This window comes from Colobus angolensis, unplaced genomic scaffold, assembly GCF_000951035.1.
Source record: "Colobus angolensis palliatus isolate OR3802 unplaced genomic scaffold, Cang.pa_1.0 Scaffold167, whole genome shotgun sequence".
Classification (NCBI taxonomy): domain Eukaryota; kingdom Metazoa; phylum Chordata; class Mammalia; order Primates; family Cercopithecidae; genus Colobus; species Colobus angolensis.
The window spans coordinates 4,193,423-4,211,314 of NW_012114788.1; the positions used below are offsets into that span (position 1 = coordinate 4,193,423).

The following is a 17,892-nucleotide window of genomic DNA, read 5'->3' on the forward strand; positions in this document are numbered from 1 at the left end:
TTTTTTGAGATGGAGCCTCACTCTGTTGCCCAGGCTGGAGTGCAGTGGCATGATCTTGGCTCACTGCAACCTCTTTCTCCTGGGTTCAAGCGATTCTCCTGCCTCGGCCTCCCAAGTACCTGGGGACTACAGGCACATGCCACCACTCCCGGCTAATTTTTTGTTTTTGGTGGAGACAGGATTTCACCATGTTACCTAGGCTGGTCTTAAACTCCTGATCTCAAGTGATCCACCTGCCTCAGCTTCCCAGAGTGCTGGGATTACAGGCATGAGCCATTGCACCCTGGTCTACTCTTAGAAAAATGTATTCCACCAGTTTGCACAAACTGCCAAGTAGAAGGATAGTGTATACGTGCAATATGCTTTTCTATTTTGAAGCCAGCAATAAAGTCAAGAAAGAATGAACTATCTAGCTGTTTCAGTCAGTCAGGGAATCTGGATAAAATTCCCACGTGGAGTCATCTGTTCTGTTCCCCAGGTCCTGATAACTCAAGAGAAGACTCTTGAAACAATCCCAAAGGGAAAACAGACAGTAGTCCTCAGTCTGTAATCAGGTGAAGACTCAGTCAGATGTCCCCTAACACTGATGAATTTGAGCTACTGGTAGAAGAGAGCCTGAAATCTGACTTCAACCACTCTTACCAAGCAAGGAATCAGCATGTTGCTCTGTAGGAACTGAATCAATTGGGGATGGGAGGAAAGGAGAAGATTCTGTGGTGAAATAATTTCAGAAAATGCTAAGTTCAAAACAGCCAAAACACATTTCTCTTCTGCAGGACTTCTCTGCCTTTAATATAAAAATCTACCATAAATCAGTAATGAAGATACAGTATGAGGTATTTTTCCCTAAACTCACTTAACCACAGACCCAGATATTTTCCTGGGCATGTGCTGAATGATACAGTGTAAAATGCCCTGGGAAATGAACAAAAGGAAAAGCCCAAGTGTGGACAGAACATATACCTTCTCCTACTATGTATGTAGATTCATTTTCTACCTCCCAAATCTTCAGAACAAGCATTCTTATGCTAAGGTAAGAAAACTTACAAGGTGGTGGTGAGTAGGGAGGGGACAGCATATTGGTGAGAAAGGCTATGGACTTAGACCAGAAAATTCTCACTTAAAACTGGGCTCTATGATAAAAGGGTGATGCTAATAATGTCTATTTCATAGGTTGCTCTAAGGAATAAATATATGCAATGCCTAATCTAGTTTTGACACTCAACCACAAATGACAGCTATTATTAGATGGTGCAGATATGTAAGGTGTCTCCTTCCATGGCTAAAAGTGTGGAAATTGAGTTAGGTCAGTGCCATCATGCTTTGGAGTGACGGCAAACACTTCTGAGCTCTCATGAGCTCTCATAGCTACCATGCAGATAGCCCCTCACCCAGGTGCTGGAGTCCTTTCTGATCCTTGTATAGCCGAGTCACTCTCTCCATCAGCTCCCACTTCTCACAGCAGCCCTTGTAGTTGACAAAGTTGCGAGCCAAGATCTCTTTCAGCTGCCGCACTGTCAGGCCTTCAATGTCCTCCAGGTCGGTCAGGTCAGACAGAGAGGCCCTTCGCCCTGGGACAAAGCTGTCCTCTGAGTCAATAGACTGCAATGGCAAAGAAGAGATCAGTGTGCTCAGCTCTTACCTCCTCAAGCTGTTTCTCCAAGGACCCCAAAGCACTCACCACATCATAATTTTGGTGACTGACCTCATGAAGTGTAGGAACAGAGACAGGATGAGTACCTGGCATGGGGCTCTGCATTGCAAAATTTACTAGAATCTCTTCCTGACCCATGATTCTGTGCTCAGGAGCAAACACACACAGACCAACCAATCAGTGTGACACAGTACTAGATAGAAATATGGTAGAAGGAGCACTGGTTTGAGTCATATGACCCTAATTTTGAATCTTGACTGCTCTGCTGGTTAATGCTAAATAATATCCAGAAGTTGCTTACCACTCTGAGCCTGTTTGCCCCTCCATAAAGGGGAGAGAGCAGTCATACCCCACAGGGGTCCTGTAGAGGTTAAATATGGCTGCACATGAAACCCAGCATGGTGCTGGCCCTTCTCCCCTGGAGACTTCTACTTGCCCACAAGAGGCACATTTCCCTGGCCAGTACTCCTCTGTACACAATCTTGGCCACAGCTCCCTGGTCTGTGCTCTAGACTGGCCCTGCCTGGTTAATTGTCTGACCTCCTTCCCTTGACAATGGCTACAGTGTGCTAGAAGCAGGAGAAAAGAACAAGATTTTCACAGCAGCAGCAAAAGCCTGCCCTCTGGCAGCTCTTGAAAAGTCAAGAGACTGGAAATATAATGGGCCATGAGGCTTCTCAGTCTCCACTATGACTTCACAACTCCTTATAAACACACTGACAGCTTCACAAGTTAACCTGGAACACTAACACTAAACCCTATCCCAAAAATATAATTTCGGAAGCACTATCATCACACATTTATTCTCTCTCCACCCGAAGAGGTTCCTAAGAACACCAGTGAAAGAGCAAAGGTGAAGACAGACCCGAGCAGAGGCCCCACCTGGGTCTCATCCTCAGCAGGTGCTCTGGCCACGCTCTCCAGGTAGACGGGTTCCTCTTGATCCTGAGACACATGGCCATTGGCCTGTGGGAAAAGAAAAGTAACATCACATCTAGAGATGTCCCAGAGATGTGCATAGCATGGGCCTCTTTTCAACTCACACAATGTCCACAATGTATTCCCAGAACGCCCAGAAATCTGGAGCCTCTTAGAGCACCATTACAAAAGCCTGCTCTCTCATACCAACTTTGTCAAGCAGAGAAACAACACAAATACATTTCAATAGACAAAGCTGCCCTCTAGAACAAAATTGCATTAATTCTGCACACACCAGGATGGCAGTAGCCACCACTCACCATCAGTTTAATCTCAGCTTGAGCAACAGAGGTGAAGGGAAGGTCACTGTGTCCATTCCGCTGCTGGACTGCTCTCTATCTGACATCAAGGTTTTTCTTGACACTGATCCAAAATTGCCATCCCTATCCCTGGTTCTGCTCCTCAGACCATAGTCTACTGGGTTTTGTTTTGTTTTGTTTTTTCCCCAAACTGTTTATACCATGTTTTCCCCTCCTTCACACTAAATCTCCCTGGTTTCCTTATCTGACAGTGATGGGACAAAGTTTCCAGACCATCACCACCCTGGTCTCTTTTCTGCCTAGTAACTACTCTCACATTCTGGAAATGTGTTGCCATGTTGAGCACACTATTATTAAGTGCTATATCCAGACCTAGTCAAAGAATATTTTAATGTATCTAAGAATCTATTAGCCTAATACCATAAAACACTGCCTATGCTTATGAAATTTCGTTATGCTTAGAATTTTCACTTCTCAAAAGGTTCTTCCTGAGTACTCCTTTAGGAGGTTTGGCCAAAGAGTAGGCAGAACTGTGAGCCTCCTAATTCCTTCACCATTTAAGCTACAAACCCCTCAAGTAGATCCTCGTCACCCACTACTCCCTGCATGCAAAGGGCCTGCTGTGAGCTCAGAGCAAAGAGGTGTCTGAGCTCACAGGCCTTTTCCACCAGATTCTGGGGATGCCAGTGAAGGGACAATCTGGGAAACCAAAGTCACCCACTGACCCCAGCCACTCATCCCACATTAGGATGCATAATATGGATCTAATCAAGAGGAGGTAACCAGCTGCAATGGAAATGAAAAGTAGAAATAACAAAATGCCAAGTGAAGGCAAGATCAAATGCATAGTACACATGTATGGGGATGGATCCAAATTAATGTCTTCATCAACAACGTTTTCTCTTAGCTTACTCTGGATCCTCACTGGTCTCTCAGGTAGTGTCACCTTGGAATTACCCTGGAATCCTTCAGAGCCTAACCTGTTCCTAAGTAGATATCTTTCAGATGTCCTGTTTCCTAGAAAGAGAAACGACCTCATGCTGCAAAGCACGCTCTTGTCTTTCCAGTTTGCCCACTGGTTAAATAAAAATCCAAAACTAGTATCTGTCCACAGTTGTGCTTATTGTATACCTTCCTTGCCTAGCAGCCATTGATTGCTAGGGCACTAAAGGTAGAAGAACGAACTCTGGTTGAGCAAGTATTATAAGGAAATTTATATTCTAGGTGCAGCTCACTTGTGAACTTGTCAGACAGCACTGCGTGAGTTACTTAATTCTTCCATGCCTGTTTTTCCTGCTTGCAAAGTGCAGCTCTCACCAGAACAGGGGATGTAAGCAGACATTAAGGTCTCCTGAAAATCTCAGAGGAAAAGTACCCACTTAGATCTTGTATGTAGGGTCACCTTTAGGTGCAATCTGGAAATTTCTGGTTAATGACAGGAAGCTTATAATCTTTCATTGAAAAATCTACCTGAAGGTTTGGCTGGTTTTTTGTTTTTGTTTTCTGAGACAGGATCTCACTCTGTTGCCCAAGCTGGAGTGTGGTGGCATGATCATGACTCACTGCAGCCTCGACCTCCCAGGCTTAAATGATCCTCCCACCTCAGCCTCTTGAGTAGCTACAGGTGCCCACCACCATGCCCAGCTAATTTTTGTATTTTTGTAGAGACAGGGTTTTCCCATGTTGCCAGGCTAGTCTCAAATTCCTAGGCTCAAACGATCCGCCTGCCTCAGCCTCCCAAAGTGCTGGGATTACAGGCATGAACCACCATGCCCAGCCAAGATTCTTTACAGAAAAAGAATTCCTCAAGTTCTTTTCCTAGCTCCTTATACACAGAGTGCTCACAAAACACACACACACACACACACACAAGCAAAGGGAAGAATGTACAGCAGGAGTTAAAATCTGTCTAGCAGACCAAGAGTCAGAGCTTAGGAAAGAGGTAAAGTCCAGCTGTGGAGAAAAACATGCTCAGGCCAAAAAGGGAGTTAAATGATTTTACTGCAGTTAAATTATGCTATCACATTGGCCTTTATGCCTCAGTGCTTGTCCAGAGCTGAATCAGGGGGCCCAGTCCTGGCAAAGGAGGTGATCATAAACAAGCAGTAGCAGCCATCCACATAATGTGTAGGAACTAACAGTACTAGCACTATACCAGCTCTAAGTAGCTCAGAGCTCTTTTAGACATGGTATCACACATTCAGGTCTCTCAAGATCCTGGCAAGATCAAAAGTGATCTGTGATTACTAACCCCATTTCATTGTTGTAGGCTCAACGTTTGCCCAAGGGGACCAAGAAGTCAGTGACAAAAGGGGATGTGGAAATTGGATCTTGTAGTTCCTAATTCCCCCATATTGCCCAAGCCCTATATCAAGGGTCCCCAACCCCTGGGCCACAGACTGGTACTGGTCCATGGCTTGTTAGGAACCCAGAGGCACAGCAGGAGGTGAGTGGCTGGCAAGCGAGCATTACTGCTTGAGCTTCGCCCCCTGTCAGATCAGTGGTGGCATTAGATTCTCCTAGGAGTGTGAACCCTGTTGTGAACTGCGCATGCGAGGGATCTAGGATGCATGCTCCTTATGAAAATCTAACTAATGCCTGATGATCTGGGTGGAACCCTTTCATCTCGAAACCAATGTGCCCCAGTCTGTGGAAAAATGGTCTTCCACAAAACCGGTCCTTGGTGCTAAAAAGGTTAGGGACTGCTGCTATAAATAACAGAGTCACTAAGGCACTTCTGCAACATCACCACTTCTTATACAAGTTATGTCCACTGGCCTCACTCTAATCCAGGAGTTAGCTGGTCTACGTGTCCACCTTCCCTCTTCTGGGGGCTTTTTGAGAGAGTATATTACTCATTTCTGTACTCCCCAGGTCTGGGTCATGATTCAGTTGATGTGCTGCTCTTAGCTTCCAAATCCCCCAGGATAATGAAGAAGCAGCATACAAGTACAGCATGCCAACTACTCCTGCTTCCAGTCAGTGACTGGTAAGAGAAGCAGTGTCTTTGTCTGTTTCCCCACCCTTCCTTGCCTCCATATAGCCCTTTGCTTTCCTATATTCCTTGTGATGGTTACTAAGGAACTAAGTTCCCAATCCAGCCAATGAAGACCGCAACAAAGGAGTTAAGTTGGAAGACAAATTGGACCAGAACTAAATCTGATGGTTTAATGGTTACTTTTCTCAAAATATTTCTGGAATGATGAACTTTAAAAAAATGTCTAACTAGGATATGTGTGTATTAAAAACAAAAAGCAAACAAAAAAATTTGGTACTGTGCATATCATCTCTGAAGAAAGCCAAAACATGAGTCTGATACCCAGAAAACACTTGGTGCACCAGTGGTCAGAAAGGCTTCACATAATCAAGACACTTAGCCTTATACCCCATTCTCACAACACAGGCAGGAGAGGAAAATGAAAATGAGCCCTCAAACTGGCACAGACTGGCAAAGACTACAAATGGGCCCTTACCTGCTGATTCTCCTGAACCTGGGCTGGGGGAACAGAGGTGGCTTGTGCAGATGAAGAGGGGAGGTTGGGTGAGGTAGGTGGAACCATGCTGGAGTGAGGCTGGGTCAGGAAGGCCTGCTGCTCAGGAAAGCCTGGGGACAAGGTGGAGGGACGAGTCCTGCCCTCCTGGGAGATTATAGGCTGCTGGCCAAGGACCAAGAGCACCAGCTCTTCTTTCTCCCGGCACATTTCGGTAGAGATGTCATGGAGGCTGAGATAGTCCCTCAAGTCCTTCACCTTCATCTTCATGAGCTCCTCTCGCTGAAAGGCTGTAGCTCGAAACCGTTGGCAGAGAAGGCAAAGGCGGGGCCCATTCCCCACTTGGCTCGAACAGGTCATGCAGAAATTTTTCTTACAGTCCAAGCAGGTCTGCTGCTTAGAGGAAAAGACACAGGAAACCATGTCAGATTGAGAGAACAAGACAGAGAATGAGATGGGAGCTTCAGAGCTGCCAAGCCCAGCAGGATCTCCTTCAGTCACTCTTACTTTTACTAAGCTCTCTCACGTAACTAAGGGTGCAAGCCAGTTTCAGATTTTAGATTAAAAGCCACTCAGGGGTGGCAGACCTCCAGTGTGTATTGTGTATATCCATGTACAGGACACTTCACGTTTATTATTTAATTTGAGGCTTACTTTATTTATTCATGAAGCACCTGAGGTATTAATCAAGACTACCAGCTTTAGAATCAAAAAGTTCTGCATTTTTATTAAGCCTCCCTCCCTTATTTTTTGCAGTGTCACCTTGGGTGTGTAATTTAGCCTCTCTGGTGCTCAGTTTCCACATCTGTGAAATGGGGCTGATAACAGTATCTACCTCATGGGGTGGTTGTGAAGATTAAGAGAGAATCCGTTTAGCATATCTAACACAAAATGAGTCCTCAACAAGTGTTAGCTGTTTTATTATAGCTAGGAAATATTAGCTAACGGTGAGACCCAGGATTCAAATCCTAAACTATAATTATTTCTGCATGAAGGTTATGGTGGTGGTGGTGGTTACAATTAATATTAATTTACTAAGGTGCTTCTATATGTTAGCTTGTCATTTAATTCTCAAAGCAACGCTGCAAAGTAGGTATTAGTGTTCTTCCCTGATCCACAGACAAAGCAACCGAGGCTTAGGGAGATCAACTACTGTATTCAAGGTCAGGCAGTAAACAGGAGAGCTGGGATTCACACTCAAGGTCTGTCGGAGACTAATGCTCATGATCACATTCTTCCCACCAGGCCATGCTGCAGAGCTCAGTTCCATTCAAGCACGGAGCAGTTCTGAGTCAAGGGCCTGGTTTCCCATCTCCAAATTCCCCACTCACTGCCCCATCGACACAGGCTCCCCACTCCAGGAAGGTCCACTCAGAGTGCTGGGAACCCAGTGGTGCTTACGACCATATCCAAGACAAATATTTAGACAGTGACAGGAGACCATCTGGACATCAGGGTACTCTCGTTACTGAAAGCACAGAGTGTCTCAGTTAGGCAACGGGCGCCTGATGGGCAAGCTGGTACTGCCTGGCAGCAGCTACGCTGGCAGTCACTGACAACACACGAAGGCTTACTCAGCCCACAGGAAGCAATCCTCAGCCTCTCACCCCACAGGCTGAGCAAGCACAGTGACATCTGGCTGAGCTCTGTTCTGGCCAAGAGCATGTCATGCCCCCAAAAAGAGAGGTAATTCCTGAGCACACTGGGATTGGCCTCGAGGGCACCCTCACTAATCCTTTAACCTTTAAAGAAGTTAAAAACTTGTCATCCTGTGTTGACTTAAGTAGTAACTTAAATATTTCTGGTCCATCTTTTCAAAATATAGAAAGCTGTTCAAGCTAAAAAAGAATGCTTAAGAGACAAGATTCTCATAGTCAAGATCACAGACACTCTGGACTGAAGTAAATGTCTGCATAGTTAAGATAGTTATATAAGTTTTGTCTAAGTATCATTCATATAGTAAAAGGAAAAGAAAATAATATTTACCACCCAGTTTTGGCTATTAAGACTTAGAAAGCATTGCAAAGGGACATATATCAAGCTCCCTAATTCTCCACACAGTTGTAACCAAACAATACACTATTCAGAGACAGACTTAAAAGGATGCATGGCTGCACTAGCAGTGTAACGGTGTTGGCACCAGTAGCCACGCAGGCAGAAAATGGATGTTTTCAGGTATTTGGGGTTCATTCACATCTAAAGCTTTTCTATTGGGAAATGAAGTGTGCTTAGGATGACTGAGACTGAAACAAACAGGCTTCAATGTCATAAACCTGTGGGCCTGACATGGAATATTACTTAAGTCAACGCAGTTTGACAAGACCTAGCTTGACACAATTATAAAGCCTGCATTGCTCAATCAGCCAGATCCAAACAACTCTCTATTCTTTCTTCAAATGTGTGTGGCTTGTTGGATGCAAGATCAGAATGCAGACAGCAACCTAGCTTCCATGCACCCACTGGCTCAAAGGGGACTCTGAAATAAGCTGGCATCTGAAACACACCCTACAGGAACAGGATAGAGCTTGAGGCTAAAACCCCAGTTTGCTGTGGAAGGAGAGAACAAGAGGAAAGGAAAAAAGGGCTGTCAACAAATGCAGGCAGAATGAGCAAATGACACGCTTATGTATAAATTCTACCAAATGGTTCAAAACAACTGAGTAACCAGGTAGCACGAAAGATGAATTAGTGGAGGCAACCAACATGCCTGCAGAAATGTCCAGAGTGCACTGAGATATCCAGCATCACAGAACTGGCCATGGCACCTCAGGTGGGCACCATCCTTCAAGGATGCTGTGTGCAGGGCTCTGCTGGCTCCCGTTTGCCAATTGCCCTTCCCTTGCTCCTACTCTCTCCCACCCCTATTCCCTGGAATACGGGAAATATTACATGAGAGAATGTGTATAAAATCTTAGCACAAGGTAGATGCTCCAGAAAAGGTAAAACAGTCACCTTTAATTTCTTTTCCCCTTACCAGCACCTAAGACCCAGTCCTCTCTTAACACTCTGAGATCTGAATATCACTTCCATGGCTCCAAGCATAACCTCCTCCTCCAACTGGTCCAACTAAAGAGGCTGGGTGCCAGACTTCCTCCAAAACTGTCAGTCACAGCTAAACCACAAAGAGGTATTACCAATAGAGGTGGGTATTTGGCTTGTGGCAAAATTACAGCCTGCCATTTCTCTTTAGGACTGAAAACTCAGGGAATGCAAGGGCCACATCTTACTTATGTTTTCTCTATAAAGTCCTGAATGTTATCTGTGCTTTGCACCCAGTAAGCAATCAGAAAATACTGACCATAATGAAGAAAAAGGAAAAGAAAAAGACAGTAAGATCCATGTAATCATTTCAATTCAAGCACTTCTAGAAAAAGACATTTTGAAAGCCCCTGGCTGTTAAATGCCAAACCCTTAAGATAAGAATGCTGATCCACTTAAGCATGAAATTACAAATGAAAAATTCTCATAGATGAAAACACCCTTAATATTCACAAAATTCACTGTAAATTGCACAAAATTAATTCATACTTTTGTAGCAAGAAAATATTGTACCAATAATCATCTTTTACCATCCAAACTGGAATTTTTCTTCCCCTCACAGAAGCTCTTCTTGTTACACACACTTTTCTTTTGTCACATTGTATGGTGTGCACTGTCCTCACCTCCCTGTGCGACTGCAAGCTCCCTGTTAAGCAGGAATGACCTTTTTCATCTCTGCCTCCCTAGCCCAGGCAATTCCTGATACACAGTAGATATTCAGTAATTCATTTTCCAATAAATAAGAAAAAAAGCACCTTATTTTAATCATTGCCTTGCTTCTCTAGGCACCCAGGCCTATAACTGTCATCTTCTACTCGACATGCCGAACGTCTTCTGGGAGGGGGCTTTGGAATCAAAGACCTGGGTTTGAATCCCGGCTCTGTCATTTAATAACTATGTGATCTTGAGTGCTACTGAAGTCAAGGGAAAAGAATGAGTATTTTAATATCTCTCATGCTATTTGTCAGGAATTTAACACATTCAATGTTCTTCTTAAATTTTAAACCCTAAGCCCTAGTTTCTCGTATGTAAAATGGGATTTGGGAGATTCTAAAATGTATATCATAGCTATTGTGTGGATTAAATGAAATTTAAAAAATTTAAATTCCTTAAACAGTCCTTTGCACATAGCAGATGGTTTAAAAGTATGATTTCCTCTCAAATTTCGCATGATCACCATTTTAACATCATAATCTATCACTTATTCTGGGCTGCAAACCTCTCATTCTGCAGAAAAATGCAGAATGCAGGCGTTCTTTATCCAGGTGAGGGTTTACCTTCTGCCCTAGTCCTGCTTGATCACAGATAACTCACTGTCTCTGGAAGAGGGAGGGTGCACACCTAGACACCATAATCCAGCCAGTAACTTTACTTCCAGCTCACTCATTTGGGAAGCATGGCTCCCAAGCATTTCAAATGAAATCTGCTACAGTAAATAAGCTCCAGTCTTTGTTGTGGTCCTAATGTATCTGAGGCATCCTTAACATTGTTTTTGATAAAAAGAACAAGTTAATCTGCAATCAGGTCTTTTGTGATGGTGGCTAATGAAGTAAATAACATCAGGTGCCTGCGACATTCTAAGCATCGTGCTAGGCACCCTTCATGGCTTTCTTGTCTCACTTTATTCCCACAACACTGAAAGATGAGGACTACAATCATCCCATTTTTATAACAGGGAAACTGAATCTCAAGAGAAGTTAAATCATATAGCTAGTAAGTAGCAAAGCTGATAACTGAATTCAGGTCTACTGACTCCAAATCTATGCTGACATGCTTTGCTTTTGCTTTTACTTGGTTAGTTCTTCTTAAACATTTTTGTGAAAGGGACAGGTCTGGGTCACCAGCATTACAAAGGCAAGGTTGCAGGCACTCAGAGGGGTCAGCAGCGCTTGCCCATGGTCCATAGGCTGCAGTGGCAGAGCAGGCCAAGAAGTCAGCACTCACCTTCCTGGCTGTGCTTGCAAAGTGAGCCCCACAGGACTTGCAGCTTGGTTCCAGGCCTGTTGGGGAAGGGAAGGAGCTGTACCCAGGGTTAGAATAGGCCTGCATCCTGGCTCCCTGGGGTGGTGGGACCTCTTCAGGCTGTCCATCCAGGCAGAACCAGTTGCAGCAGGTTGCCCACATGATAAAATCTGGTGCAAGGGAGGAAAGGGGAAAACGTCAGAGTTAAGATACACTTCTACTGTCCTTTTGATATCCGAGAGCACAGGTGAGCAGTGATGCTCAATCCACACGTGCCACCAAGGTAGAGGGGTGGATGTGTTTTCAAGGATCACAGATTTCTTTTTTTTTTTTTCTCCCGAGACGGAGTTTCGCTCTTGTTGCCCAGGCTGGAGTACAGTGGTGTGATCTCGGCTCACCGCAACCTCTGCCTCCTGGGTTCAAGCAATTCTCCAGCCTCAGCCTCCTGAATAGCTTGGATTACAGGTGCCCGCCACCATGCTTGGCTAACTTTTTTGTATTTTTAATAGAGACAGGGTTTCACCACATTGGCCAGGCTGGTCTCAAACTCCTGACGTTGTGATGGGCCCACTTTGGCTTCCCAAAGTGCTAGGATTAAGGTGTGAGCCATGGCGCTAGGCTGGGGAAGACTATTGGTAATTGCTTTATATAAACGATGCAACCCAGACTCAAAGAAATCAAATATATAGCTAATATATAGACAGTTAATATACAGAGCTGAGATTCTACAAACCCAGGTTTTCTGACTCCAAACCTAACATCCTTTTCCCCATACTATGTTGTCCATTCATTGATTTCCCCTCCTGCCAGCCAGTAAAACTACTCTTACATTTGTACCCCCAATCCTAGATAAACTTCTATCACAGCACCTATTATACTTTCTTGCCCAGGTATATCTTGCTCTTTATTTTCTATTACTAAGCCATAAATTCCTCCAAGGGCAGGGAATATTTTTTCATTATGTACAGTACTGTTCCCTAGCACTGTTGTCCACGTAGCAGAAGCTCAACAAATATTTGCCTCCTTCCTGAATCAGAGCCTCTGTAGGTTTATTAAGAAGTCGGAGCCAGGTGTGGTGGCTCACACCTGTTAATCCTAGCACTTTGGGAGACTGAGGCGAGCGGATAACCTGAGGTCAGGAGTTTGAGACCAGCCTGACCAACATGGAGAAACCCCATCTCTACTAAAAATACAAAATTAGCCAGGTGTGGTGGCACATGTCTGAAATCCCAGTTACTCAGAAGGCTGAGGGAGGAGAATGGCTTGAACCCAGGAGGCGGAGGTTGCAGTGACGGGAGATTACGCCACTGCACTCCAGCCTGGGTGACAAGAGTGAAACTCCATCTCAAAAAAAAAAAGAAGTGTTGGCCAGGTGTGGTGGCTCACGCCTATAATCCCAGCACTTTGGGAAGCCAAGGTGGGAGGATTGCTCGAGCTCAGGAGTTCAAGACCAGTCTGGCCAACATGGCAAAATCCCATCTCTACAAAAAAATACAAAAATTAGCCAGGTGTGGTGGGACACACCTGTAATCCAGCAACTCAGGACGCTGAGATATGAGGATCACTTAAGCCTGAGACGCAGAGGTGGCAGTGAGCTGAGATCGTGCCACTGCACCACTACACTCCAGCCTGGGTGACAAAGTGAGACCCTGTCTCAAAAAAAAAAAAAAAAAAGAAGTGTTGGTTTATTACTCCCATTTTACATTCAAATGCAGGTACTGGGGACAAAGGGGTGATGATTTCTACGATCAGAAAACAAAGAGGATCCGGATTGAATCCCTCAAAATGTCAGAATAACCCAACAATTGTAAGAGGGCCCACTCAAATGCCAAGCATTGATGTGAGATATGAGTGTTTTTCTCAGTCGACTAAAGCAGCCAACGTAGACACATTGAGCCTGAACTCTTTGCTTATTACAGAGATAATAAATGAAACATTTAGTGTTATTATTCGATAATCAGTTCACACAATAGAATGCTCTGCTGCCTCCTCACTCATTGTTTTAACAAAGGCACTTTCACAAACTGGAAGGAACTAAGAAGCCAACTGATTCAACCTGGGTCATTTTATAGAGGAAAAAAGAATGAGAACCAGCAAGGGGAAGTAACTTCCTAGGTCAAATAGCTCATAACCTTAGACCTCTTCACTTCTCTAGGTCCTTTTTAGCTTTCCAACACTGCCTCCACTGAACCTGTGATATAATTCTCTCCCCTGCAGGGGTCCCTGGTTAACACCTGTCTCCCCAACTTGCCTCTGACCCCCACCACAACAGGGATTGTGATAGTCTAACAGTGCCCAGTTAGACAGGTAGCTCAACAAGAACTAGCAAATGAATGAATCATATCCAATATCTAAGTCTTAACTAATCACACATTTATTCAGTCTTCAGCACATCAAGAACATTTCTCTCTGACTCGATATAACCTGTTTGAGGGTTCTGAGTTCCCAGAAGAGGAACTTAGTTCCCAGGAACTTAAGTTCCCAGAAGAAGAATTGCAAGTAATCTGGCCTTTACTTGCAATTAACAGTTCACATGGAATAATGAAGTAAAGAGTTCCTCACAGCGTGTGTGTATGATAAAGTAAATGAGCTCTTTGTTGGCAAGAGAATGGAGATAACAGAGGAGGAATAGCCCTCTGAAATAGATATTTTGTAATTTTTTTTTTTTTTTTTTGAGACAGGGGTCTCACTCGGTCACCCAGGCTGGAGTGGAGTGGCATGATCTCAGCTCACTGCAACTGCCGCCTCCCAGGTTCAAGTGATTCTCCTGCTTCAGCTTCCTGAATAGCTGGGATTACAGGCATGTGTCATCAAGCCCAGCTAATTTTTTTTTTTTTTTTTCAGATGGAATCTTGCTCTGTCGCCCAGCCTTGAGTGCAGTGGTGCAATCTCGGCTCACTGCAAGCTCCGCCTCCCGGGTTCACACCATTCTCCTGCCTCAGCCTCCCAAGTAGCTGGGACTACAGGCGCCTGCCACCATGCCTGGCTAATTTTTTGTACTTTTAGTAGAGATGGGGTTTCACTGTGTTAGCCAGGATGGTCTCGATCTCCTGACCTCATGATCCACCCAACTCAGCCTCCCAAAGTGCTGGGATTACAGTTGTGAGCCACCATACCTGGCCAATTTTTGTATTTTTAGTAGAGACTGGGTTTTGTCATATTGCCCAGGCTGGTCTCAAGCTCCTGACCTTAAGTGATCCACCTGCCTCAGCCTCCCAAAGTGCTGGCATTACAGGTGTGAGTCACCATGCCCCGCCAAATTTTGTAATTATTTAAATCACATGTTGATAGACAAATCTGAGACAGTGTGTAATAATAAAAAGAATATAGAATCTGGAATAAGAAGGCCTCAGTCCTAAGTCCTGCTCTACTACTTAAAGGCTGTGTTATCTACCTCTAACAAGTAATAGACTTTCTGTACTTCACTTTTCTCATCTGGACAGTCTATATGCTATAAAGCACTATATAAACATTAGTTGTTGTTATCTGTATTATAACAATGCTTTTAACTACAATTTTTCTGGGAAGGCAAAGGTACAAAATAAAACTAATAAACCTACAGATTTCACAACAATTGCCATCTGGCTTTCCGGGCTTGTCCCCTGCAAAGAGGACAAGGTTGTAGACAATTCACTAACTTTTTTTGGGGATAGAGTCTCATTCTGTCGCCCAGGCTGGAGTGCAGAGGCGTGATCTCAGCTCACTGTAACCTCTGCCTCCCAGCTTCAAGTGATTCTCCTGCCTCAGCCTCCCGAGTAGCTGGGATTACAGGCGCCTGCTACCATGCCTGGCTAATTTTTGTATTCAGCCAGGGCTAAATACAATACATGTTTGGGCTGAAGATAAAGGTTTGGGAACACATGACCCACCCGAAGTACATAAAGCCGGAGTGGGGCCGGAGACTGATTAGATGGTCTGGGTCAGAAGAGGACACGGGAAAATCACATCTACAGGGCAAGCAGGGGAAAGCCCACAGCAGCACAGAGGAAAAAAGAATGCTCAGAGCAGGGGGAACTGGAGAGTGTTTTTAGTTTCAAGAAGAAATTAGCAACACTGTCAAATGTCTCAGAGAACAGAATACAAGAAAGAATGCAAAATGCCCAATGGACTAAGGTTTAGGAAAGTGTCCATGTGTGTTCTCTGCCTAAGCAGTTTCGGAAGAAAGAAGCTGATAATCATAGGTTGGAAAGTGAATGAGAAGTAAGAATTCACACAATTCCAAGGATAAATTATTATTTCAAGAAACTTGACTGTAAAGTGAAAGGAAGAGAGAAGGCAGTTGCTAAAGAAGATCCGGTGTCACCAGGATAAATGTAGACATATTCACAAACTGCTGAGGAGTCCCCAAAAGATTAAGAGACTGTAGACGAAGTGAAGCTGGCAATAAATGATGGGAGTAGGAGTAAAGGTTGGAGTAGAAAAAGAAGTGATCCGGCTGGGCACGGTGGCTCATGCCTATAATCACAGCACTTTGGGAGGCCGAGGTGGGCAGATCACCTGAGGTCAGGAGTTTGAGACCAGCCTGGCCAGCATGGTGAAATCCCGTCTCCACTAAAAATACAAAATTACCCGGGCGTGGTGGCATGCACCTGTAATCCAAGCTACTCAGGAAGCTGAGACAGGAGAATCACTTGAACCCAGGAGGTGAAGTTGCAGTGAGCCACCGCACTTCAGCCTGGGCATTTTGAGCGAAAACTCTGTCTCAAAAATAAATAAATAAATGGGGAAAAGAAGTCATCATGTGATCAGATTAGGGGGTAGGTCTATTCCCAGGCAGGATAAAAGTCACTTCATTCACCAGACAGTGGGGCAGAGGTGAAGGCAGGTGTAACCAAATATAAGTTTATAGTATTAGCAATAGAAAAGTGGAAGTACAAAATAAACAGGAAAGGGGCCAGGCACAGTGGCTCACATCTATAATCCCAGCATGTTGGGAGGCCAAGACAGGAGGATCGCTTGAGGCCAGGAATTCATGATCAGCCTGGGCAAGACACTGAGACTCCATCTCTATAAAAAACAATAATAATAGGCCGGCCGTGGTGGCTCACATCTGTAATTCCAGCACTTTGGGAGGCCAAGGTGGGCGGATCATGAAGTCAGGAGATAGAGACCATCCTGGCTAATACAGTGAAACCCCGTCTCTACTAAAAAAATACAAAAAATTAGCCGGGTGTGGTGGCGGGCACCTGTAGTCCTAACTACTCGGGAGGCTGAGGCAGGAGAATGGCGTGAATCCAGGAAGCAGAGCTTGCAGTGAGCCGAGATCACATCACTGCACTGCAGCCTGGGCGACAGAGCAAGATTCTGTCTCAAAAAAGTAAAAAATAATAAAAAAAATTAGCTGGGCATGGTGGCACACACCTGTAGTCCCGGCTATGTGAGAGGACAGAGGATCACTTGAGTCCAGGAGGATGTAGTGAGCTATGATTGTGCCATAGCACACTCCAGTCTAGGCACCACAGCCTAGGCAAGTTCCTGTCTCAAAAATTAAAAAAATTAAAAAGGAAAGGGGAGATAGATTTAGCCACAAGAAAAAAGTAAACTTTTGTTCCACACAAGGAATCTACAGGTTGTAAATTTTTCCTACAAGGACTTTGCACAAAATGAACAGACCCACCTGGTAAGGCACAATCAGTAGGAAAAACTAGAAAGTTGTATATTGTTTAAATCCATGTGCTTTTTCTTTCTTTCTTTTTTTTCTTGAGACAGAGTCTCACTCTGTCACCCAGGCTGGAGTGCAATGGCGTGATCTTGGTTCACTGCAACCGCCACCTCCCATGTTGAAGCAATTCTCCTGCCTCAGCCTCCCGAGTAGCTGGGACAACAGGGAGCAACCACACCCAGCTAATTTTTGTATTTTTAGTAGAGATGGGGTTTCGCCATGTTGGCCAGCCTCATCTCGCACTCCTGACCTCAGGTGATCCACCTGCCTTGGCCTCCCAAAGTGCTGAGATTACAAGCGTGAGCCACCATGCCCGGCAAAAATCCATGTACTTTAACAAGCACTTAGGAAGCACTAGCTATATTGTGGGTACTGGAAACACCAAAAGTGTTCGACTAGGTCCTTGTCCTGAGAGGATCTGGGGCCTTGAAAGGCATATAACTCAACTTGAACATCTTGATACAAGACAGAAGAAAACTCTTCTTTAGCTGGAGTCAAGAGAATCCATCTTCCTCCACACTATTTTTATTCTCTTAACTTTGGTTCTAACCTTAAGTGCCTCTTCTGAACATCTCTGAAAGAAGAGCTATCAGCCTATTCATGTATTTGGCTAATTTTAAAAAGGAGGCTGGCTGGGCGCGGTGGCTCAGGCCTGTAATCCCAGCACTTTGTGAGGCCAAGGTGGGCGAATCACAAGGTCAGGAGAGCAAGACCAATCCTGGCTAGCATGGTGAAACCTCGTCTCTACTAAAAATACAAAAATTAGCTGGGCGTGGTGGTGGGTGGCTGTAATCCCAGCTACTCAGGAGGCTGAGGCAGGAGAATCACTTGAACCTGTCAGGCGGA

The 17,892-nt window shown here is 44.7% G+C and overlaps 1 protein-coding gene across 1 annotated transcript in view; it reads right to left on the reverse strand.

Moving 5' to 3' along the window:
- Nucleotides 1-17,892, reverse strand: part of RFFL (ring finger and FYVE-like domain containing E3 ubiquitin protein ligase) — a 57,829-nt gene that overhangs the window by 3,966 nt on the left and 35,971 nt on the right. Inside the window, exons 2-5 of the mRNA XM_011937687.1 lie at nucleotides 11,367-11,554; nucleotides 6,366-6,776; nucleotides 2,537-2,620; nucleotides 1,392-1,602 (exon numbers count right to left, since the gene is read on the reverse strand). Of these exons, the coding sequence (XP_011793077.1) occupies nucleotides 1,392-1,602; nucleotides 2,537-2,620; nucleotides 6,366-6,776; nucleotides 11,367-11,554 (894 nt within the window). The remainder of the gene's footprint in view (nucleotides 1-1,391; nucleotides 1,603-2,536; nucleotides 2,621-6,365; nucleotides 6,777-11,366; nucleotides 11,555-17,892) is intronic.